Below are 26,416 nucleotides of genomic sequence, written 5' to 3' on the forward strand. Positions count from 1 at the left end.
ATCACACTTCAGAATTACAATAGAAATGTCATTTGTGTTTTCCTAATTGCTGATCTGTGTTGAACTATTTGTGCAGTTTGTTTACGGGTATTTAAATGTTGTGTATTTGGAAAACTACTGACACCCTACAGCCTTTTCTTTCACACGCTGTGTACTCCAGCAAGATTGTCAAACAGTTCATTTTACAAAATCCTCAATCTTTGTAGGTAGAGAAAGAAAAGTAAACACTGTTCTCTATGTTAAAAGGAATAGGCAACAACTTGACAGCCTAACTTTTGACCTCTGTCTTTGAATGCACAGCAATGTCACTTTATCTGACAAATTAGAAATGAAATTTAAATGCCTCTTTGTTGCTCATTCACCTTTTGAACTCCAGCATGGTTATTTTGTGAGTGCTGCAGCAGCCCCCACACCCCTCCTTCTAGCGCCTAGGTCAGAAGCAAAGGCCTTTGCATACCTGGGTGGTTGGCGGGCCTCCAATAACGGTCTTACAGGGTTCAGGTCACAGAAAAAACAGAAGCTCACAGGGAAATGGGGCCAGGTGAGCCCAGTGGGTAAGCAACTTCAGCAGCTGCATTCTTAAGCTGGTCCTGCTCTATGCATGGTTTTGGTCCCAAAAAGGAAGTTTTCAACAGCCTTTTCCCAACAAGGACTCTACACCAGGTGTTGACGTTTCCATTTAGTAACACATTTGGAATTGCGCCTCATGTCCCTTTGAAACTCCAAAGGTTTTACAGCAAATATTACTATACAGGACATTCGGCACATAGTTGGTTGGCGGAGCAAAAGGGATACCTAGTCACCTATCTGGGGTGCTTGTCATCTATCATGGACCCTGATGTGGGGCAGGATAGACCTTTGCACTTCTCTGTGCCCCACTCCACAGTTCATATTTCTGAAGAGAAACAACTGATTCACATACTGCCATTCTGACCCCTTGCTCTAACAGGGTACATACACTGAACTGGGTAACAACACTCAGCACCACACACTACCTGTCTCTGGAATTACATATAAAACAAGTGTTGATAAAGCCTGATTTTCTTGCTTTTTACATCAAAAAGTTCTTCTTCATTGTTTGGTGAGATATGTGAATTGTTGAATAAGTGAATGTGAAAATGAGTCAGTAGGTAGATGACTGGATGGGTGGGTGAGCGCATAGATGATGAGTGTGTGGGTGAATGTCTACATGTATGGCTGAGTGAATAAATTACTGAGTGGATTGGTGAATAGATGTGTGAGTGAGTGCAGAAGCCTCCTGAAACGTGAAGGAAGAATGAATTTCCCTGTCGGTTGCTGTGGACTGGTCGCTGAAGTTGTGTTTGTTCCTAAGGTTTGAATCAATGGTTCTATTTCTAGTTTTGTTTTCCCATTTCTGTGATGTGTTGTTTTGCACAGTTCTCATTTCCCATTTATAGAGAAGCAGGCGAACTCCAGTTGCCTGGAACTTGATGTGGCTCTTGTAATGTACCACCTCCAGCGACAGTGCAGACGTGGTCTCATGGTTTCCCCCGCCTGCCTGTGGGGTTTTGGTGCAACGCACCCATAATAAATAGTGTGGGAGTGCTGCAACAGTTATGCGCCACCATTAAACAGAACTTGGTTTCTTTCTGCACAATATTGCTCCAGGCCCTTACCATGGGTAGCCGGTGCGATTCATAACAAGACCAGTTATCCTTCCCACGTCTCGCAAACCCCGCGAGCCGGACACTGGTGCACAGCCTCTTCCACCGGCATCTTTGAGCCTGCATTTCTGCAGTCAGTGGCCCTGCCAACACACCCTCAGCAGTGAACAGCATGGCCACTCCACATCCAGGACGGCTACAGGTGAAGAAGGGAGAATTGCTGTCCCCACGTATACAAGAGGGATACCACAAGGGTCTCAGGATGCCCTGCACCCGCCAGGCCATACATAAGGCTAGATTAATTAGAGGTGAGTTCCCACTTCATAAATTACTGTTAACAGGCAAAATGCTTAAGTGATTGTTTATTGTAACAAAAAAGAAGAAACCGTTCCATAGATATATAATCCAGTATAATTGTGGCAGTCTTTGAAGCAGAAATTAAGTTTATATAACCCAGTTGATTTGTAGCAGTCTTTAAAGCTGAAATTAGATTCCAAAGAAAATCAGCAAAGCGATAGTCCAGTTAGCTGATCGAGCGATCAAACCAAAGTGATCGAGAAGCTATATTCAGTGGAAGAACAGCCAACACGTGTTTCGCCCCTTTGGCGGGTAAGCGGGGGCTTTCTCAAGGCCGATTCAGAACAAAATGGCAAACTTCTTACATCAGTTGTCACAATTGTGAAAAGAAAGCTGTAATCGCGGTGAATTAAGGGAAAGAAAAGCCCTGCCGTACAATCTGACAAAAGGGCTCCAGCGCGTCCTGCGTTAAATCGCCATACATAAGGCCCTCTCATCTTTCAGGCTGCTCTGCCCATCACCAAGAAGCTGGCTGCATACCAGGGCGACACAGAGCATTGGCCCTGCAAAGAGGCTCCCAGATTTCGAAATCCACCTGGCCAGCGCACCCATGGCTGGGGCATAACTCAAGTAGAGAAAACCAGCCCACAGCCCACAAGGCTCATTTATGGGACATGAAGAAAGGGGACAGACAGGACCACTAAGTCATCGCGGCCCATCAGAGACCACAGGCCCGAACAGCGTGTAGTGACACAGTCACACACTGCGCCCCGCACCCCTTGGTCAGGCGTCTGCACTGCACACATGACAGTGCTCGTGCTGTGGGAGTAAGGGGACTCACCACACCCACAGAACTGAGTTAGGTGAAAGCCTATCATAGACCGATACGCAAAGGTGACATCATGTCCACAGTCCCAGCCATTGAACAGTTCATAGTTTAAAGGGGCACCCTCCTCGCAAGTGCCAATTTGAAAAGAATGGGTAGAACACCTCCAATTCTATTTCAAAGACGCTGGCATTGCAGCACAGAGACGCTCCATAGGGCAGCAAGGACATATACATAATCTACAAACTCTAGTAGAATTGACCTCAAAAGATATATGCAACCTCAGTCACAGCACTAAATGCACATTTTGAACTAATGGCGGACACAGATTATGAATGGTTCATGTTCAGACAAGCCTGTCAAGAACCAGAAGAGTCACTGGCTACATTTCACAGCTGCCTTAAGAAGCTCGCAAACACGTGGTTTGAATGATAAACAAGAGGAGATCAGAGGACAAATCATTCAGGGGTGCTCATCGGCCAAACTCCAAAAGACGGTATTCCAAGAATCAGGGAAATCGCTACAAGACATCCTGACCCTGGGGATGTTTAAAGGACTGAAAAAAATGAGGGCTTCTTACATCGAAGCGGCTCTCCATAGGTTGATTACATCAGAGCCCGTCAATAGCCTAAACCGCGGAAGATCACCAATATCTCTAAACGCCCAACGGAAACAAGGTGGCTGGCAGAGTCCAGACAGTCCTGTGGATACTGAGGAGATCTACCCCCACAGACCCAACAACTGCCCTGCCTGAGGCCGGCAGTTCACTGCGTGCAATAAATATAATCATTTCACTGATGCCTGCAGGTCATCAAAGAGAAAGCCTCCAAAAGAGACAGCCCATGCAATGACTGAGGAGGCTGGCGAACCCGAAGACATGGATGATGCCGACACAGACTATGTTGTGCAAACCGTTGGGCCTACACAATCTACATGTCACCCACTCCCTCAGTGTCAGATTCACTTGGGACCACACCTAGTCCTTGCAACCTTCGATACAGATGCATTGATCAACCTCATGTCCACTGACACCTACCAGTAAAGGTATTTGTCTATGGTCAGTCGCAGCCGCTGCCCATACTGAAGTGCTTCAAGTCACCAGTGTCCCACTCAGGGACCAGCATAACCACTACCATCTACGTAGCAGATGCGGCCATGGCATGCGAGTCAGTGGCCACACTGCCAAAGCCCTGAATCTCATATCCTTAGCATTGGGAGTACAACTGGAAGAACTGGCCAACATTCTAGCAAAATTTGAAGAAATCTTCGAAGGCATTGGATGTCTGAAAGGAAAAGATGTACAGCTGCACATCGGTCGAACGATCCAGCCAGTAGCACTGCTACAATGACAGATCGCATTCCACCTCAGGCCAAAGGTGGAGGAAGAGCTAGCAAAACTATAGAAAGCTGGCATCACCGAAAACGTTGCCGACCCTACACCTTGGGTGGCTCCGATCATGGTGGCAAAGAAACAGAAACAACCAGGTGAAGTACGCATTTGCATGGACACAAGGCTCCTGAATGCAGAAATCAAAAGAAAATGCTATCTAACCCCTATGATTGATGACATCCTAGGAGAAATTACAGGTGATAAGTGATTCTTTAAAGTTGACCTTCGCTCAGGCTATCATCAGCTGCCTCTCCAACCTGACTCAAGATATAGTGCAACATTCTCCACACATGTAGGCCTCAGAAGGTATCGCCGACTCAACTTTGGAATATCCAGCAAGGCGAAGGTATTCCAAAACATGATTCAAGAAATGCTCGCCGGCTTACAAGGTGTCATTAATATCAGCGACAACATCCTGATCTTTGCCAAAACAGTGAGAGAACACCACGAGTACCTAAGAAGAGCCCTCAAGAGGATCCGAGATTCAGGGTTGACCCTCCGCAAAGAAAATCGCAAGTTCATGAAGCAGTCTATCAGCTTTTTTGGCTATATTTTCTCTGCCAAAGGGGTAGCACCAGACCACAAGAAGGTGCGTGGCGTGCAGGAAGTCTCCCCCACCCACCAACATCTCTGAAGTGCAGAGCTTTCTTGGAATGGTAAACTTTTGTGGCAATTTCATACCCGACCTCTCCAATCTTATCTAGCCACTCTGTGAACTTACCAAGACCACCACTCCCTGGGTATGGAGAACAGCCCAAGATGAGGCATTCCAAAAGACCAAACAAGCACTATCCGCTGATGTAACCCTGTCCTACCTTGACCCCCTGAAGCCAACCACCATTGCGGTTGATGCCAGTCCAACAGGTCTAAGTGTCGTCCTAACCCAACAGGAACATCATGGCGAGTGGACCCCAGTGGCTTATGCCAGCCGATTCCTCACAACAGCAGAGCAGAGATACTCCCAAATAGAGAAAGAGGCCATTGCCTACACTGTGCATGTAGACACTTCCACCTGTATGTCTATGGATACCCATTTTTGGTTATCACCGAACACAAATCCCTGGTGCCCCTGTTCCAGGGATCTGCATCCAAACCATCACCACGGACTAAAAAGTGGATGCTTCAGTTACAAGAGTTACGAATGAAAAGTAGAATACAGGCCTGGAGCAACGAATCGAGCTGACTATCTTTTCAGTCACCCTCGGGGTGCAACTCAAAAGGAGGCTGATGAAGCTGAGGAAACAGATAATTATGTCTGTTACGTAGTGGAGTGCTGCAGGTCACTCCCACTGTCACTGGACGCCATTGTCTCGACCACCCAGGCAGATGAATGTTTACAACTAGCTATCGCTGCAGTTCAGTCAGGCTGCTGGTACACCCACAAAAACCACTTATCGGAGAGGACTCCCGAAGCCAAGAAAACACGGGAAGTCCTATTTAATGTCTGACACAAACTATTGACATACTCCACAGGGTGTCTGCTAAGAGGACCGCGATTGGTGATTCCCCGAATTTCAGGGCATTGTTAAGACTAAAGCTAGACTTATAACAAAAGTCTGGGTCCCGCAAATGGATGCCATGGTGGAGACTGCAGTGAAGTTGTGGCAGTGGTGCCAAGTGTCAGGCACACCAGAAGCACCGGCCCCTCTGCTTACTGAACCAGGGCCCCAGCAACCATGGGAGTGCACCAGCCTTGACTTTGGCCACCTACCACATAGATGGTATACCCTTGTTCTAACGGATGCTACACTAAATACCCTGAGGTTGAGCAGGTGGCATCTCAAACTACCCCAACGTCCTCTCCAAGATGGAAAAGATGATTGCAGCACACGGAATGATGAAAGAATTAAGATCCAACAACAGGCCACCCTTCCAGGTCCAAGAGATCTCAGCATATTTCCAGTCGGAGCATCCATCACCAGAAAATAACACCAAGATGGCTTCAGGCAAATGGGGAGATTGAACGTTTCATGAGGCCCCTCAACAAGGTAATCTGCATTGCTCATGCAGTCCAGCAACCTGTGGAAAGAACCATATAAGGGTTCCTCCGAGAATACCGACAGACCCCATACTCCACCACAGGTCTAGCCCCATGACATGCCAGGGTGGGGAGAGTAGTGATTGACACTCTCCCTCACCACCCAGAGTGGGTGGCTACCTATTTGAACAAGGAACATGTTCAGCAGGAAATATAAAAGACAAACAACAGAGCCAGTGCCAACCGGAGATCCCAATCCTCATCTGTCCATCCTGGTGATCTGGTATTCGTAAAGGACTGGTATACGGGTAGGAAGTTTAGGCTGCCATTTAAGAGTCAGCCATGGGTTTTCATCCAAAGCAGAGGCATGATGAGCACAGCACAGCGAAGAATATCATGAGAAACATTTCATTTTTTAAAAGAGCCCTAGGCCTAGCTAGAGAAGACACCCAAGACTCTCTGGGGCCCAGTGACCTAACCTTACTCGACGATGAGTCACACCACTCACCCCCCATGCCCCCCCCAAAGGGAAGGCTCTGAGAGCCCAGACCAGAAAGCACTATCTGGCTGAAGTGGTGACAACTCAGCCACAATGTCCACCAATTCCAGGCTCTCTGGCCAAAGCAAGCCCTCGAGGTACCACCTGCGAAGCAATCCTGTGCCCTCCACGCACTTAAAGAACTTCCTAGTGTGATGGCAGTTCTGAGCATTGGTCCAAGTCAACAGCAACCTGTGCCAGAGATTCAGATGACTATGTATTGATTTTCAACGTGTGATCATGTTATGTTTTGTTTCCACATTCATTTAATTTTGGGGAGGGATCTAGTGTACCACCTCCTGCGACAGTATAGGGGTGGTATCATGTTTTTCCCTGTCTGCATGCGGGGTTTTAGTTCAACTCTGCACCCTGTGTAGCATTATGCACTTATAAATAGCATGGGTGTGTTGCATATGGGGAGTTATGTGCTACCATTAAACAGCACTTGGTCAATGTGCATTATTGCTCCAGACCCGACCTACGTTTAGCCGGTGCAATTCAGAATACCACAGTACAAGGCGGATGGCTCCTGGCACCGGAGAGCCTCCACCCCCATGCGCTATCACTCTCCATGTGCATGCACTGTCCTGTGTCTAATCTCCTCACTCACCCAACCCACCAGATTTACAGGTCCATACAGGATTGGGTTTCAGGGTCAATGGCGGCCAACTTGTAACCTACTCTACATTACATGGAGTAAAAGAAGTTATGACCTGCAGTAGTCTGAAGTATCTTGCAGCTGCTTTAAATGTTTCCCAGGTTGAATGACTTTTCCTGTCAGCAATTCAGGGACCTCCACATACCGGGCCCATGATAGTGCTTTCAAACAGAATCCTTTGCTATGAGCCACTTGCCGCTCCTTTGCAGCTACACGTGGCCACAAATAGCTAAAGCCCATTTCACTCGGCCTCACTAACATTTCCAACACCTTAGGGTTTTATTGGTGGCTGATTCAAAATCTGCATGAAATTTTCAAACAAACAATGGCTGAAGGGGGCTGACCCTGTGTAAGCTTTTTGTTGATAGTAGACAACTAAGGAAAGTTCAGTGATAGTTTGTTGGTAGGTCTGGCTGAAATTTTTATGTTGGCGATGAAATTAGTGAATTTTGCTCTGTGTGAAATTTGTAAACTTTTCTCTTTAATCAACTTTTTTGTAATTTTCACGTGTAGGAGACTGATGCATGCAAAAAATATCTTTCCAAGAGAAATTTCTGCTCGAACCAGTCTCATCCCTGTATATCACTTGTTTTTGTTTAAAAAAAAAAAACTCTTGCAAGATAACAGCAAACTATGTTTCGCACTATTTACGGAATCTAATGGGATTTTAAGAAATACTCCGAAAGGTGTGTGAAAAATGTATGTAGTTTTGGACACAGTTAGGGACATATTTATACCCTCTTTGCACCGAATTAGAGTCATTTTTTTTTACTCTAGTTCGGTGCAAAACTAACTCTATATCTAATATTTATACTTTGCCGCTAGACCAGTCTAGCGCCAAATTTATGGAGTTAAAGTCATTTTTTGGACGTGGAAACCTACCTTGCCTTAATGCGATGCAAGGTAGGCGTTCCCGTGCACAAAATGACTCTACGGCCTTAACGCCATATTTATACTGTGCAAAAATGGTGCATGGGAGGGAGAAGGGGTCAAACATGGTGCAAAGCTTGCTTCGCCCCATTTTTTAATGCCTGAGTCAGGGCAGGCATTAGGGGACCTGTGGGCCTATTTCCATGGTGAAACACCATGGAATAAGCCCACAGGTGCCCTCCCCAGGCCCCAGGGACACCCCCACGCACACCAGAGGGACAGCAGAGGATGGGGGACCACATCCCAGGTAAGTACAGGTAAGTATTTTATTTTATTTTTTAAAGTGCCATAGGGAGCCCTGAAATGGGTTCCCATACATGGCACAGGGTGCAATGGCCATGCCCAGGGGACCCTTGTCCCCTGTGCTGACCACTGGGGTGGAGGGCATGACTTCTGCCATTTCTAAGGCAGGAGTCCTGTGGCATGGTAGGTTTAGCACCATAAAATAACTCTAATCTGGTTAGTCATTTTTTTTCACTCTAACCTGCCTAGTGTCATTTTTGGGTGAAAAACCCTCTTCTTCCATACCACCAGCTCCACCCGACTAACGTCATTTTTGTTGACGCTAGCCTACGCTTTGCACCGGCTTGCACCATTCCATAAATATGGTGCCCGGCTGGTGCACAGAAATGGTTGGAGTTTTGCACCAAAAAGTATAAATCAGGGCCCTAGTTGTTAGGTGAACCTTACATTTTTTCAAGGTGTAACGAGTATACGGATGTATAAATTGAGAATGAGCATCTTGGGGACATTCAGAAAGTTGACCTAGGAATGCATTCTGCCCCATGGTTGCCATTGGCTTTGTGGTTTGTAACTCACATTTTCTTGCTTTCCTTTTGCTGGCTTTATTTGTTTTAGGGTGTCCAGCTTGGGTTTGTTCCTTCCTTGTCAAAACCTTATTTACTATATACTTCCAAGTTCTCCCTTTCTGTAAACAGGCCTGTAAATCTTATTTTTATCTAGTCACATTTGCTGTGCAGTCAAAGACCGAGGTCGAATGTCAGGTGCTGTCTTTAGAGGGCACTTGTTTACTTTCTTTTTCTGACTTCAAAGTGAGAAAATTTATATCACAATCTTGCTGGATACTAGGGTTAGGAAACAGGTTTTTCCAGCACATGAGAGCATTAAATGAACTGTTTAAGTATTTCAGAATATATCAGAATTACAAATAAATTTTTTGTTATTTCTCAAGTGTGTTGGAAACATATACTTTAATGTGATCAAAACAAATCATTACCCTATGTAATGTAATTTCCACACATCTTCATCTGTGCACTGTATAGATTTATTAGTAAAATTGTATGTTTGTGCAAATGTAATGGTCATTTCAATGTGAAAATGTGTTTTGTCTGTAATGGCACTGTGCTGCCACACCATGAATACTCCACTCTATCGAATTCCACTCTACTCTGCACCACTCCACACCCATGCACTCCTCTGTGCACTAATACACTTTACACCACTCCAGTCCTCCAGACTTTGCACCACTCCACTCTATGCCACTGCATTCTAACCGCTTCACGCTATGCTTCTCTATTCTACCATGTACCACTCTACTCTGTGCCAATGCACTCTTCGCCACTCTACTGTACACCACTGCTATTTTCGCCACTGCACTCTACACTACTCCAGTCTAGGCCACACCAACCTACTCTGCACAATTCCACTCTATGCCGCGGTGCTCTACTACACTCTGCAACACTGCACTCTATGCCAGTGCACTCTATGCCATTACACTCTATGGCAATGCATTTTACTCTGTAGCACTCAACTCTATGCCGCTGCACTCTACACAAATCCATTGTACTCCACTCTAATCTATTCTGCACCACTGCACTCTATGCCACTGCACTCTACACCACTTTACTCTACTCCATTACACTCTATGCCACTCAACACAACTGCACTCTACCCTGCTCCACTCCACTCTAAGCCACTTCACTCTACTCTAAAAAAATCTACTCTGTGCCACTGCACTCAACACTGCTCTACTCCACTCTGCACCACTCCACTCTGTGCCACGGTACTCTAAGGCACTCTATTCTTAACCACTGCACTCTACGCCAGTGCACTCTCCACAACTTCATCATATGTCACTGCACTCTACACATCTAAACTCTACTCGGTTTCACTGTACGCTACACCTCTGCTCTGTACGTCACTCTACTCTACTCTTCCCTTCTGCACTCTGACACTCTACTCTCTGCAACACTAGTTCTGTGCCACTGACCTCGACGCCAACCTACTCTGAACTACTCCACTGTATGCTTCTCCACTCTACACCACTGCACTCTATGCCACTGCACTCTACTCCACTATGCTCTACTCTGCACCACTCTATGCTACTCTACGCCACATTGTACCAATGTACTCTATGCCACTGGACTCTGTCCTCTGCATCACTCAATCTACACCACTCCACTCTGCACCACTTTACACCACTCTACTTTACGCCACTGCAATCTACGCCACTCTATTCTACTCTATTCTGCACCATTCTACTCTGCACTCTGCACAACTCTTCTCTATGCTACTATTCTCTGCAGCACTCTTCTCTGCGCCACTCTACTCTTTGCCACCCTACTCTCCGCCACTCTGCTGTGCACCAATGAACTCTACTATGCACCACCCTAATCTACGCCACTGTTTACTACGACACTGCATTATATGCTGCTGCACTCAATGCCACTGCGCTGTGCGCCATTATACTCTGCAACACTCTACTCGAATGCACTCTACATTTGTCCAGTCTACTCTATGCCACCTCAGTGTATGTCACTCTACGTCACTCCACACTATGCCACTCTAATACACGACAATCTCTGCTATTCTAGTCCACAACACTCCATGCCACTCTCCTCTACGCCACTATCTTTTAGCCCTGCTGGACAGCAGCCACAGTAGTGTATAACATGGCTAAAACTCATTTCAGAGTCAATAGCTCTTGCATAGACATGACCTATTAACTTTGCCAGTGCTTGTTGGTAAGGTACACATTCCAACTTGCCTTAATCTTATATGTTGTTGTTGTTCCAGGTTCAGCAGGTTTTCCCTGATGGCAGTTACACTGATACAACAATTGAGGTGAATTTACAATCTTCAGATGCACAGGTATGTAATAAAGCAAATCCTTTTGATTAACGTTGTTTTTTAATGGTCATTCTTTTATATGCTATGAGTTTATCTGATAGGATGCTTCTCTGCAGCAGTATCGGTGTGCAGGGCTACCACAAAACTGCACACTAACAACTAGTGATACTGATCTTAGATATGCTCTCTTTATATCTGCATGATAAATATACATGAAAGAATACACTGTCTATTAAGTTTATCAATATTCCAACGCCAAGAATTTGAATAATTATCTGACAACAGTTTAAAGGAAGGCAAACAAGTTAGCTTAAAAATGTCCACTATTTTGCCAAAGAGTTGGTGCATTCATTATTATGTTGAGTGGGACAGCCAATCAGGTTTCCTCAAGTGCAGTCCATAACTGCTACTTTTGGATTGTTCATGAAACTGTTCCAGAACTTGGTAATGAACTGAAAAGAGACTACTTGGGGGGACAGGAAGTGAGGCAGGCTGGGGAAGAATGACTGCTGTTCAATTCATTTGATAATGCCATTGCTGGTATAGGAGCAGTAGCTCTGTTTATTGGCCCAGTTCACACGCATAGAGAAGATGTTCAATAGCCAGTGTTATAGGCCATGTTCACTGACTTGACATAATTTAAGAAACAATTAGAACCCAGAATGAAACATTGGTAGCTGACTAGCCAATTAGAATGCTCCCTTTGTTGGCCATATTTAATGTTACAGTCCACAAAGGGTGATAGGCTGCCAACATCTGTGGTGTGTTATGGGTAGATGGGGAGTGGAAAAAGCAGATCTTCCTCCTGCGGTGCAGCTTTAGCCTTTTCTAGAGATGTCCTACGGGGAAGGTTGCTAGTGAAAAGGTGCCCCACACTTAGGGCCATATTTATACTTTTTGACGCACAACTGCGCCAACGCAGTTGTGCATCAAAAATGTTAACGCGGGCTAACGCCATTCCAAAGCGCCATGCGGGTGCCTTATTTATGGAATGACGTTAGCCGGCAGAGCTGACTGGTGTGCGTCCAAAAAAATGACCCACACCAGGCAGCGCCGGCGTAGGGGAAAATGGAGCTTGGGCGTCAAAAAATGGGGCAAGTCGGTCTGAGGCAAAAAATCTGCCTCAACCCGATTTGCGCCATTTTGTTTGACTCCCACCCTCCATTGACATGACTCCTGTCTTAGCAAAGACAGGAGTCATGCCCCCTTGCCCAATGGCCATGCCCAGGGGACTTCTGTCCCCTGGGCATGGTCATTGGGCATAGTGGCATGTAGGGGGGCACAAATCAGGCCCCCCATGCCACAAAAAAAAATAAAAAAATTACTTACCTGAGCTTACCTTAAGTTCCGTGGGATGGGTCCCTCCATCCTTGGGTGTCCTCCTGGGGTGGGCAAGGGTGGCAGGGGGTGTCCCTGGGGGCATGGGAGGGCACCTCTGGGCTCCTTCCGAGCCCACAGGTCCCTTAACGCCTGCCCTGACCCAGGCGTTAAAAAGAGGTGCAAAAGCGGCTGGACGTCATTTTTTTTTACCAGCCCACTCCTGTGCGCCATTTTTGCACGGGAGTTTAAATAAGGCGCACATGCCTTGGAGTCATTTTTTAGACGGGAACGCCTACCTTGCATATCATTAACGCAAGGTAGGTGTCCACGCTAAAAAATGACGCTAACTCCAAGATCTTTGGCGCTAGACGGGTCTAACGCCAAAGTATAAATATGGAGTTAGCTTTGCGTCTGATTTGCGTAAAAAAAAACGAAGCAATTCCGGCGCAAACAGAGTATAAATATGCCCCTTAGTAACTTTGCACCTAACCTTCAGCAAGTGAAGGTTAGACATAGAGGTGACTTATAAGTTACTTAAGTGCAGTGAAAATGGCTGTGAAATAATGTGTGTGTTATTTCACGCAGGCTGCAATGGGAGGCCTGTGCGAGGGTTTGTCTGAGCTCCCTATGGGTGTCAAAAGAAATGCTGCAGATGCCCTGGATACCTAGGTGCCATATACTAGGGACTTATAAGGGGGGTCCAGTGTGAAATTGGTAAATGAAGTCACTAGCCTACAGTGACAAATTTAAAGGCAGAGAGAGCATAAGCATTGAGGTTCTGATTAGCAAAGCCTCAGTGACACAGTTAAGCACTACACAAACACACACAATAGGCCATAAACTATGAGCACTGGGGTCCTGACCAGCAGGATCCCGGTGAGACAGGCAAAAACATACTGACATACAGGTAAAAATGGGGGTAACATGCCAAGGAAGATGGTACTTTCCTACGCAACCCCCCAAACGAGGGACAATAAGGCTAACCTTGCCCAGATTAGTCTTCATTATCTAAGTGGAAATATCTGAAGAGTCCATCTGCATTGGGGTGGTTGGAATGGACTACCTCAACAAATTAGGGTTTTCACCTTTCATTTGTTTAAGTCATAATAGAGGTTTATGGCTAGTCTGAACAATGAAGTGAGTCCCAAACAAGTAGGGTATCAGCTTCTTCTGTGCCCAGACCACAGCAAAGGCCTCCCTCTCTATGGCAGACCAAAGCTTTTCTCTAGGGGTCCACCTCCTGCTAATGAAAGCAACAGGTTGATCCTGGGCCCTCTGAGTTCAGTTGTGATAGTACGGCCCCTACCCCTAATTCAGAAGCATCTGCTTGAACAATGAATTTTTGGGAGTAGTTTGGGCTCTTTAAGACTGGTGCAGAGCACAGTGCCTGCTTAGGCTCCTCAAAAGCTTTCTGACAGCTAGCTGTCCACAATACCTTTTTAGCCATTTTCTTACTGGTGAGGTCATTAAGAGGTGCTGCAATGGAGCCATAGTTCTTAATGAACCTCCTGTAATACCCAGTAAGACCTAAGAAGGTTGTAGGGGTAGCCCAGTTCATAATGGTCTGAATCTTCCCCTGAAGTGGTGCAATCTGTTCCCCACCTACCAGGTGGCCCAGATAAACTACTTTTCCATGCCCCAACTGGCACTTTGAAACTTTGAAGCCTTGATAGTTAGGCCTGCCTTTTGCAGGGCCTCCAAAACTTTACAGAGATGGACCAGGTGATCATCCCAGGTGGAGATAAAGACAGTAATATCGTCGAGATATGCTACACTATAAGCTTCCAAACCTTGGAGGACTGTATTCACCAGCCTCTGAAAAGAGGCAGGCGCATTTTGCAAACCAAAGGGCATCACTGTGAAGTGATAATGCCCTCCTATGGTAGAAAATGCAGTTTTTGCTTTAGCATCTTCTGACATCTTGATCTGCCAATACCCCGCAGTCAAGTCAAAAGTGCTTAGATACTTGGCATATGCCAGAGCATCTATTAGCTCCCCTGTCCTGAGTATACGGTGAGCATCTGTTTTGGTTACTGTATTGAGACCCCTGTAGTCCACACAAAACCACCTTTCTCTCTTTCCTTCTTTGCTATGCAGTTTGGGGACAAGCACCACTGGGCTAGCCCAGGGGCTATCAGAAGGCTCAATAACTCCAAGGTCCAACATTTTCTGAACTTCAGCTTTTATGCAATCTCTGACATGGTCAGGTTGCCTGCAATTTTTACTTTTGACAGGTAAATTGTTTCCAGTGTCAATTGTATGTTCACACCAAGTAGTTGTACCAGGTGTGAGTGAGAAGAGTTCAGAAAACTGATCAAGGAGATTCTTACAGTCTTCCTTCTGCTCAGCAGTAAGGTAGTCTGCCAGAACCACTCCCTCCACTAAACCATCATTTTCAGTGGTGGAGAAGAGATCAGGGAGAGGGTCACTCTCTTCTTTCTGTCCCTCATCTGTAGCCATGAGCAGGGTTAAGTGAGCCCTGTCATAGTAAGGCTTTAGGCGATTGGCATGAAGCACCCTAGGGGGGTTCTGGCAGTGCCCAGATCCACCAGGTAGGTGACCTCACCTTTTTTTCTCTACAATTAGATGGGGTCCACTCCATTTGTCCTGGAATGCTCTTGGGGCCACAGGATCCAAAACCCACACCTTCTGTCCTGGGTGGTACTCTGTGAGGACAGCCTTCTGGTCGAACCATTGCTTTTGGAACTCTTGGCTGGCCTCAATTTGTTTGCTGGCTTTTTCCCTGTACTCAGCCTGTCTACTTCTCAGGCCAAGTACATAGTCCACTGTGTCCTGTTTTAAGGCTTTTAAAGGTTGTTCCCAACCCTCCTTAACAAGAACAAGGGGACCCCTAACAGGGTGACCAAATAGGAGTTCAAAGGGGCTGTATTCCACTCCTTTTTGGGGTACCCCCTTGTAGGCGAAAAGGAGGCATGGTAATGGGACATCCCATCTCCTTATGAGTTTTTCAGAGAGTCCCATAATCATGCCTTTGAGAGTTTTATTAAATTTCCCAACCAATCCATTAGTTTGTGGATGATAAGGGGTGGTGAACTTGTAGGTAACACCACACTCCTTCCACATTGCTTTGAGGTATGCAGACATGAAGGGGCATATTTATACTCCATTTGCGCCGAATTTGCGTCGTTTTTTTCGACGCAAATTCGACGCAAACTAACTCCATATTTATACTTTGGCGTTAGACGCGTCTAGCGCCAAAGTTCATGAAGTTAGCGTCATTTTTTGGCGTGAACACCTTCCTTGCGTTAATGAGATGCAAGGTAGGCGTTCCCGTCTTAAAAAATGACTCCCAGGCATGTGCGTGGTATTTATACTCCCAGGCAAAAATGACGCCCGGGAGTGGGCGGGGCAAAAAACCCCGCATTTGCACCTCTTTTTAACGCCTGGGTCAGGGCAGGCGTTAAGGGACCTGTGGGCTCAGAATGAGCCCAGAGGTGCCCTCCCCTGCCCCCAGGGACACCCCCTGCCACCCTTGCCCACCCCAGGAGGACATCCAAGGATGGAGGGACCCATCCCAGGGAAGAAAAGGTAAGTTGTGGTAAGTATTTTTATTTAAAAAATTTGTGGCATAGGGGGGCCTGATTTGTGCCCCCCTACATGCCACTATGCCCAATGACCATGCCCAGGGGACATAAGTCCCCTGGGCATGGCCATTGGGCAAGGGGGCATGACTCCTGTCTTTGCTAAGACAGGAGTCATGTTAATGGCATCTGGGCGCCCAAAGAAAATGGCGCAAATCAGGTTAGGACGATTTTTTTGCCTCAGCCTGACTTGCCCCATTTTGGGACGCCCAAACGCCATTTTTCCCTACGCCGGCGCTGCCTGGTGTATGTCGTTTTTTTCACGCACACCTGGCAGCGCCGGTCGGCTAACGCCGGCTAACGCCATTCAATAAATACGGCGCCCGCATGGCGCTTCAGAATGGCGTTAGCCGGCGCTAATTTTGTTGGCGCAAAACTACGTCAGCGCAGTTTTGCGTCAAAAAGTATAAATATGGCCCGAAGTTACTACCTCTGTCTGACACCACTTTCTTAGGGAATCCCGCCCTAGAAAAGATTCCCAGGAGGGCTTTTGCCACTACAGGAGCTGTAGTGGTCCTTACGGGGATAGCTTCTGGGTACCTTGTGGCATGGTCCACCACCACAAGGATAAATCTATTGCCAGAAGCTGTTGGAGGGTCAAGGGGGCCAACAACATCAACTCCTACCCTTTCAAGGGGCACCCCAACCACTGGTAGTGGCATTAACAGGGCCTTTGGGGTGCCACCAGTCTTGCCACTGGCTTGGCAGGTGACACATGAGTGACAAAACTCCTTTGTGTCTTCTGACATATGGGGCCAATGAAAATGTGGAACACGTCTGTCCCAATTTTACTCTGGCCTGAATGCCCAGCTAAAGGGATGTCATGAGCCAAAGTTAGGAGGAAATCCCTGTACTGAAGGGGGGGACCAGTCTCCTGGTGGCACCAGATTTAGGGTCCCTTGCTTGATTATTCTCCAGATAAACTCTGTGTGTGTCAGTGACATCACCATTTTGCTGCTTGACAGCTTGCTGTCTGAGGCCCTCCAATGTAGGACAATTTTGCTGTGCCACACTCAGCTCTTCCCTGGCAGGCCCCCCCCCCTCAACCCAAAAGCTCAGCTGTATCAGCTTCCAGCTCCCCTGGTGTAGGTTCTACAAAGGGAGAGAATTCCTCTTCCTCAAAAGGGGACTCATCTATGGAGGGAGGAATAGTGGACAAGGGCTTGCCCTTCCTACCCCTAGTTTCTGGGAGCACTTGGTCCATTGTTCCAGGATCCACGTTTCCCTGTCCTCTTTGCTTCTTGGCCTGAGACGTGGTAAGAGCAACAGTATGCCCAGGAATGCCCAGTATTGCTCCATGGACCTCCAACTCCACTTCAGCCCAAGCTAAAGTCTCCAAACCATTGCCTAGCAGACATTCTACAGGTAAATCAGTGGCTAACACAACTTTCTTTGGACCAGTAACCCCACCAGTTGAGATTCACAACAGCCATGTGGTGGCTTACAGTGTTGCTATGGGCGTCTGCCACTTGGTACTGGTGACAAGTAAGTGCTGCTCAGGGGCAACCAGTTTGTCCATCACCATGGTGACACTGGCACCTGTGTCCCTGTAGGCCTCAACCTGAACTCCAATAATCAGGGGTAGCTGCTTGTACTTATCCATATTAAGGGGACAAGTAACTAAAGTGGCTAGGTCAATGCCACCATCAGAGACTAAAACAGCCTCAGTGATCTGCCTAACTAGGCCAACCCCAACTACATTACCAATGGTGAGCCCAGCTATATCATTTGACTGGGTATTAGTAGTGTTTTTCCCACCACCACTGCTATTACTAGGGGCACTAGTGTAGGAAAGTACCATCTTGCCTGGCATGTTACCCCCATATTTCACTGTATATATGTTGTTTTAGTCTATGTGTCACTGGGACCCTGCCAGGCAGGGCCCCAGTGCTCATAAGTATGTGCCCTGTATGTGTTCCCTGTGTGATGACTAACTGTCTCACTGAGGCTCTGCTAACCAGAACCTCAGTGGTTATGCTCTCCCTGCTTTTCAAATTGTCACTAAAAGGCTAGTGACCAATTTCACCAATTCACATTGGCATACTGGAACACCCATATAATTCCCTAGTATATGGTACTGAGGTACCCAGGGTATTGGGGTTCCAGGAGATCCCTATGGGCTGCAGCAATTCTTTTGCCACCCATAGGGAGATCTGACAATTCTTACACAGGCCGGCCAGTGCAGCCTGAGTGAAATAACGTCCACGTTATTTCACAGCCATTTACAACTGCACTTAAGTAACTTATAAGTCACCTATATGTCTAACCTTCACCTGGTGAAGGTTGGGTGCAAAGTTACTTAGTGTGTGGGCACCCTGGCACTAGCCAAGGTGCCCCCACATTGTTCAGGGCCAATTCCCCGGACTTTGTGTGTGCGGGGACACCATTACACAAGTGCACTATACATAGGTCACTACCTATGTATAGCGTGACAATGGTAACTCCGAACATGGCCATGTAACATGTCTAAGATCATGGAATTGTCATCCCAATGCCATTCTGGCATTGGGGACACAATTCCATGATCCCCCGGGTCTCTAGCAGAGAACCCGGGTACTGCCAAACTGCCTTTCCGGGGTCTCCACTGCAGCTGCTGCTCCTGCCAACCCCTCAGACAGGTTTCTGCCCCCCTGGGGTCCAGCCAGCCCTGGCCCAGGAAGGCAGAACAAAGGATTTCCTCTGAGAGAGGGTGTAACACCCTCTCCCTTTGTAAATAGGTGTGATGGCTGGGGAGGAGTAGCCTCCCCCAGCCTCTGGAAATGCTTTGATGAGCACAGATGCTGCCCATCTCTGCATTAGCCAGTCTACACCGGTTCAGGGATCCCCCAGCCCTGTTGTGGCGCGAAACTGGACAAAGGAAAAGGGAGTGACCACTCCCCTGACCTGCACCTCCCAGGGGAGGTGCCCAGAGCTCCTCCAGCGTGCCCCAGACCTCTGCCATCTTGGAATCAGAGGTGTGCTGGCACACTGGACTGCTCTGAGTGGCCAGTGTCAGCAGGTGATGTCAGAGACTCCTTCTGATAGGCTCTTACCTCTCTTAGTAGCCAATCCTCCTTCCTAGGTAGCCAAACCTCCTTTTCTGGCTATTTAGGGTCTCTGCTTTGGGGAATTCTTCAGATACCGAATGCAAGAGCTCACCAGAGTTCCTCTGCATCTCCCCCTTCACTTTCTGCCAAAGGATCGACCGCTGACTGCTCAGGACACCTGCAAAACCGCAACAAAGTAGCAAAGACGACTACTAGCAACCTTGTATCGCTCATCCTGCCGGCTTTATCGACTGTTTCCAGGTGGTGCATGCTCTGGGGGTAGCCTGCCTCCTTCCTGCACCAGGAGCGCTGAAGAAATCTCCCGTGGGTCGACGGAATCTTCCCCCTGCAACCGCAGGCAACAAAAGGCTGCATCACCGGTCCTCTGGGTCCCCTCTCAGCACGACGAACGTGATCCCTGGAACTCAGCAACTCTGTCCAAGTGACTCCCACAGTCCAGTGACTCTTCAGTCCAAGTTTGGTGGAGGTAAGTCCTTGCCTCCCCACGCTAGACTGCATTGCTGGGTACCGCGTGATTTGCAGCTGCTCCGGCTCCTGTACACTCTTCCAGGAGTTCCTTCATGCACATCCAAGCCTGGGTCCCCGACACTCTAACCTGCAGTGCACAACCTTCTGAGTTGTCCTCCGGCGTCGTGGGACTCCCTTTTGTGACTTCACGTGGACTCTGGTTCACTCCTCTTCTAAGTGCCTGTTCCGGTACTTCTGCGGGTGCTGCCTGCTTCTGTGAGGGCTCCCTGACTTGCTGGGTGCCCCCTCTGTCTTCTCATCCAAGTGGCGACATCCTGGTCCGTCCTGGGCCACAGCAGCATCCAAAAACCCTAACCGCGACCCTTGCAGCTAGCAAGGCTTGTTTGCGTGGGAACACCTCTGCAAGCTTCTTCACAACGTGGGACACCCATCCTCCAAAGGGGAAGTTCCTAATCCTCTTCGTTCTTGCAAAACACCAAGCTTCTTCCATCTGGTGACAGCTTCCTTGCACCCTCAGCTGGCATTTCCTGGGCTCCTGTCCACTCTCGACACTGTCGCGACTCTTGGACTTGGTCCCCTTGTCTTACAGGTAATCAGGTCCAGAAATCCACTGTTGTCGCATAGCTGGTGTTGGTTTTCCTTGCAGAATCCCCCTATCACGACTTCTGTGATCTCTAGGGGTTGTAGGTGCACTTTACACCTACCTTTCAGGGTCTTGGAGTGGGCTATTTTTCTAACCCTCACTGTTTTCTTACAGTCCCAGCGACCCTCTACAAGCTCACATAGGTTTGGGGTCCATTTGTGGTTCACATTCCACTTTTGGAGTATATGGTTTGTGTTGCCCCTATACCTATGTGCTCCCATTGCAATCTGTTGTAACTTTACACTGCTTGCATTACTTCCTTTTGCTATTACTGCATAATTTTGGTATTGTGTACATATATCTTGTGTATATTTCTCATCCTCATACTGAGGGTACTCACTGAGATACTTTTGGCATATTGGCATAAAAATAAAGTACCTTTATTTTTAGTATATGTGTGTATTGTGTTTTCTTATGATATTGTGCATATGACACCAGTGGTATAGTAGGAGCTTTACATGTCTCCTAGTTCAGCCTAAGCTGCTTTGCCATAGCTACCTTCTATCAGCCTTAGCTGCCAGAAACACCTCTTCTACACTAATAAGGGATAACTGGACCTGGCACAAGGTGTAAGTACCTCTGGTACCCACTACAATCTGGGTGGTACTCTGTCAGGACAGCCTTCTGGTCAAACCATTGCTTTTGGAGCTCTTGGCTGGCCTGAATTTGTTTGCTGGCTTTTTCCATGTACTCAGCCTGTCTACTTCTCAGGCCAAGTACATAGTCCACTGTGTCCTGTTTTAAGGCTTTTTAAGGTTGTTCCCAACCCTCCTTAACAAGAACAAGGGGACCCCTAACAGGGTGACCAAATAGGAGTTCAAAGGGGCTGTAGTCCACTCTTTTATGGGGTCCCCCCTTGTAGGTGAAAAGGAGGCATGGTAATGGGACATCCCATCTCCTTCTGAGTTTTTCAGAGAGTCCCATAATCATGCCTTTGAGAGTTTTATTAAACTTCCCAACCAATCCATTAGTTTGTGGATGATAAGGGGTGGTGAACTAGTAGGTAACACCACACTCCTTCCACATTGCTTTGAGGTATGCAGACATGAAGTTACTACCTCTGTCTGACACCACTTCCTTAGGGAATCCCACCCTAGAAAAGATTCCCAGGAGGGCTTTTGCCACTACAGGAGCTGTAGTGGTCCTTACGCGGATAGCTTCTGGGTACCTTGCGGCATGGTCCACCACCACAAGGATAAATCTATTGCCAGAAGCTGTTGGAGGGCCAAGGGGGCCAACACATCAACCCCTACCCTTTCAAAGGGCACCCCAACCACTGGTAGTGGCATTAAGAGGGCCTTTGGGGTGCCGCCAGTCTTGCCACTGGCTTGGCAGGTGACACATGAGTGACAAAATTCCTTTGTGTCTTCTGACATATGGGGCCAATGAAAATGTGGAACACGTCTGTCCCAATTTTACTCTGGCCTGAATGCCCAGCTAAAGGAATGTCATGAGCAAAAGTTAGGAGGAATTCCCTGTATTGAAGGGGGGTGACCAGTCTCCTGGTGGCACCAGGTTTAGGGTCGCTTGCTTCAGTATAAAGGAGATTATTCTCCCAATAAACTCTGTGTGTGTCAGTGACATCACCATTTTGCTGCTTGACAGCTTGCTGTCTGAGGCCCTCCAATGTGGGACAGGTTTGCTGTGCCACACTCAGCTCTTCCCTGGCAGGCCCCCCCTCCACCCAAAAGCTCAGCTGTATCAGCTTCCAGCTCCTCTGGTGTAGGTTCTACAAAGGGAGAGAATTCCTCTTCCTCAAAAGGGGAATCATCTATGGAGGGAGGAATAGTGGACAAGTGCTTGCCCTTCCTACCCCTAGTTTCTGGGAGCACTTGGTCCATTGCTCCAGGATCCAAGTTTCCCTGTCCTCTTTGCTTCTTGGCCTGAGCCCTGGTAATAGCAACGGTATGCCCAGGAATGCCCAGCATTGCTGCATGGACCTCCAACTCAACTTCAGCCCAAGCTAAAGTCTCCAAATCATTGCCTAGCAGACATTCTACAGGTAAATCAGTGGCTAACACAACTTTCTTTGGACCAGTAACCCCCCCCAGTTGAAATTCACAAAAGCCATGTGGTGGCTTACAGTGTTGCTATGGGCGTCTGTCACTTGGTACTGGTGACAAGTAGGTGCTGCTCAGGGGCAACAGGTTTGTCCATCACCATGGTGACACTGGCACCTGTGTCCCTGTAGGCCTCAACCTGAACCCCAATAATCAGGGGTAGCTGCTTGTACTTAGCCATATTAAGGGGACAAGTAACTAAAGTGGCTAGTTCAATGCCACCATCAGAGACTAAAACAGCCTCAGTGATCTGCCTAACTAGGCCAACCCCAACTACATTACCAATGGTGAGCCCAGCTATATCATTTGACTGGGCATTAGTAGTGTTCTTCCCACCACCACTGCTATTACTGGGGGCACTAGAGGTTGCAGTTGGGGTTGTGGTGGTGGGAGGTTTGGTATTTATTTTTGGACAATGAGGATCAGTTGCCCAATGGCCTTTGGCTTTACACATATAACACCAAGGTTTCTTATCTTTGTGAGGAGAGGATTTGGACCCACCACCCCCAGAAGATTTTTGTGGGCCTGATGAAGGCTCTGATGATTTTTTATCTTTGTCCCCACCCTTGTCATGTGACTTACCATCCTTCTTCTTGCCATCCTTGTCACCTCCTGTATGAGCTTTTCTGCTCACGCTTGTTCTGATCCATTTGTCTGCCTTCTTTCACAATTCTTGGGGAGAGTTCAGATCTGAGTCCACAAGATACTGATGCAACAAGTCAGACACACAATTATTCAGGATGTGCTCTCTCAGAATCAAGTTATATAGGCTTTCATAATAAGTCACCTTACTGACATCTAACCAACCCTCCTGGGCCTTCACAGAACAATCTACAAAGTCTGTTCAGTCCTGTGATGACTCCTTTCTGGTCTCTCTGAACTTAAGTCTATACTGTTCAGTGGTTAAGCCCAGACAATCCAAGAGTGCATTTTTAAGAATTTGGTAATTATCTGCATCATCCTCTCTGACAATAAGAAGTCTGTTACTCTCCTTGCCAGTGAAGGATAACCAAAGCATAGCAGGCCACTGTACATGAGGGACCCTCTGAACTTTACAGGCCCTCTCAAGTGCAGCAAACCACTTGTTGATGTCATCACCATCCTTGTAAGGAGGGACAACTTTGTGCAGATTCCTAGAATCAAATGAAGGTTGCCTAACATTTGTATTTCTAAACCTGTGCCACCATGGGGAACTAACCCCAAACCCTGCCTCTCTTTCTCAATAGCCAGGGATTCCCTGTCTAAGACCAACTGTTGCTGCATTAGCTTCAGTCTGGCCTCCTCTAACCTTAGCTTTCTGAGTTCCCTATCTAGAGACTGGTCCTCAGGGTTAGAATTATGTGAAGCCTCTGAAACAGAGGTAACATGAGAGTGTACAGAGGCAGGCCTATCTCTAACAGGGGCCTCTAGGGGTGAAGGGAACCCTACTTTTGTGTGAACCCTTCCCACTACCAGTTATTCTAGGGGGCTTGTTGACAGATAGGTCTGTGGAAGGACCCTCCCCAGGATTGTCATTTTGCTCCTCTGAGCACTCCTGGTTGAAGTCATCCTCTAACTCTTCCCCTGTCTGATCTGGACAAGTGCTGAGTCCCTGGTCATCTTGGAGGAGACGATGTTATTGGGGTTCTTCCCAATCCCTAAACTTCTTTCAATACAGAGACCCCTCAAACTTTTCAAGTTTAGATTCTCATAGGTAGTCTTGACAACTCTAGGGGTAGCTTCTACAGAAGACATATTGAAAGAAAAAAAAGTTTAGGAAAGTGAGTAAAAAGTTAGTAGAATAACAGAGCTAACTGTTTGGAGAAAAGAAGAAAACTTTTCAAGACTTTGTAAAAACTTTTGCAAAGTTAAATAGAACTTTTAGAAAGTTAGAAAACTGTTTCTAGGTATATATTATATATGCCCTAAGTATTGGAGCAAGCTTTTCTTGTGAAAAGCACAAGTAACAAAGTGGTAAAGCAATTGCAAGTACTTATTCCACCTCTGCACTACCAATGTAGGAGGCTGGCCTGGTTTGTAGTGGGTACCTTGGGTGCGTACACCTTATACCAGGTCCAGTTACCCCTTATTGGTGAAATGTAGTAGTGTTCTTTCAGCTTAGGCTGATAGAGGTAGCTATAGCAGAGAAGCTTAGGCTGAACTAGGAGACATGCAAAGTTCATGCAATACCACTTATTGTTACACAGTACTTATACACAGTTAAAGACAATAGTCAGTGTTACCAAAAATAAAGGTATTTATTTGGGTGACACAGTACCAAAAATATCTTTGAGACAATACTCCTTCTGGAGGTAAGTAATAAACACAATATATATACTAGACACCAAAATTAGACAAGTAAATAGTCATGGAACAATGCAAACAATAGGAAATGCTATAGAATGCAATGGGAGAAAATAGGTCTAGGGGCAACACAAACCATATACTAAGAAAGTGGAATGTGAATCACAAATACCCCCCTAGACAAGTATAGTGTGTGCATAATCGCTGGGAGAGTAAGAATACAGTAAAGGTAAGTAAATTACCCCACCCCAGAGCCCAGAAAAGCAGCAGTAAAGTACTGCAAGTTTCCTTAGGACACACTACAACTCGTGATTGGGATTTTGAAGCAACCAACCAAGTCTGCAAAGAACAACTGCTGGATTCCTGGACCTGAAGGCCTGCAAAGGAAGGGGACCAAGTCCAGAAGTCGAAAGAAGTTCCAGGAAGGACAGGAGCCCCTGCCAACCCAGAAGAGGGTGCAAAAGAAGAGTCCCCAGTTAGTCAAAGACTTCAGAAATGCACCCTAGGAAGACGCCAGCGGGTTCCTGCATGATGCAAAGGATGTCCCACAATGTGAAGATCATTGCAGATGTGATTTTGTGTTGGAAGTCACCAACAAGCCTTGGCTACAACAAAAGTGCATTTTGCATTACAAAGGCCCTGGATGGACCCAGGGGGACCTGGGGGCCTCAACTCTGTGTGAAGAGGAAAAGGGGGCTCTCCGCACTTTAAAGAGCCTTCGGGATGCCAGCCAGCACCCCCGGAGGTCCCAGGACACACAGACAAAGGAGGTGCAAAACGCAGTTGATGCAGGACAACAAAGGATGGCCCCACGCCGCCGGAGAACAACTCAGCGAGTTGAGCATCGCAGGATGGAGTGCTGGGGACCTGGCCCAGGCTGTGCATGAAGGAATTTTGCAAATAGTGCACAGAGGCCTCAGGAGGTGAAGAAGACACAGTACACAGGGGTAATGTAGCTCTCTGGAAAGGCAAGGTCTTACATCCTCCAAATTGTGTCAGCAGGACCTCAGGACAGTCTATGTTGATGATGTCCACCCTCTGTGTCCTTAGGAGCACGCTCGTCACTGTGAGAGGAGTCCAAGGGTACCAGTCGTCATCTTGGAAGGTGCCTTTTGGAGCAGGAGAGTGACTCCGTCACTCCACGGGAGAATTCTTCAGCCCTTCTGGTGCAGGATGAAGACAGGGGTTCCTCGGGCGTGCACACCATGGAAACTGTTGCAGTTGCTGACTTGGAGCTGAGGTTGCTGAAGAAAAGTATCTCTTGTGGATACTTTGTTGCAGTTACAGCGTTTCTTGGAGCAGGCTGCAGTTGATCCGAGGTCAGAGGATGCTGAAGTAGTTACAGTGGATTTCTGAAGGAAACTTGCAAGCAGAATCTGAAGAGAACCCACAGGAGAGACCTTAAATAGCCCTGAGAGGGGGATTGGCTACCTTATCAGGTATGGACCTATCAGGAGGGGTCTCTGACGTCACCTGCTGGCACTGGCCACTCGGAGCCCTCCAGAGTGCCCCCACACCTTGCAAAGCAAGATGGCTGAAGTCTGGGACACACTGGAGGAGCTCTGGGTGGTGATGGACAGGGGAGTGGTCACTCCCCTTTCCTTTCTCCAGTTTTGCGCCAGAGCAGGGGAGAGGGGGTCCCTGAACCGGTGTAGACTGGC

The 26,416-nt window shown here is 47.4% G+C and overlaps 1 protein-coding gene across 1 annotated transcript in view; it reads left to right on the plus strand.

The window, feature by feature from the left end:
- The window catches only part of LOC138304334 (uncharacterized), a 510,987-nt gene that overhangs the window by 258,865 nt on the left and 225,706 nt on the right, over window positions 1–26,416 (plus strand). Inside the window, exon 4 of the mRNA XM_069244299.1 lies at window positions 11,279–11,353. Within this exon, the coding sequence (XP_069100400.1) occupies window positions 11,279–11,353 (75 nt within the window). The remainder of the gene's footprint in view (window positions 1–11,278; window positions 11,354–26,416) is intronic.

Source organism: Pleurodeles waltl, chromosome 7 (genome assembly GCF_031143425.1).
Source record: "Pleurodeles waltl isolate 20211129_DDA chromosome 7, aPleWal1.hap1.20221129, whole genome shotgun sequence".
NCBI classification, from domain to species: Eukaryota; Metazoa; Chordata; class Amphibia; order Caudata; family Salamandridae; genus Pleurodeles; species Pleurodeles waltl.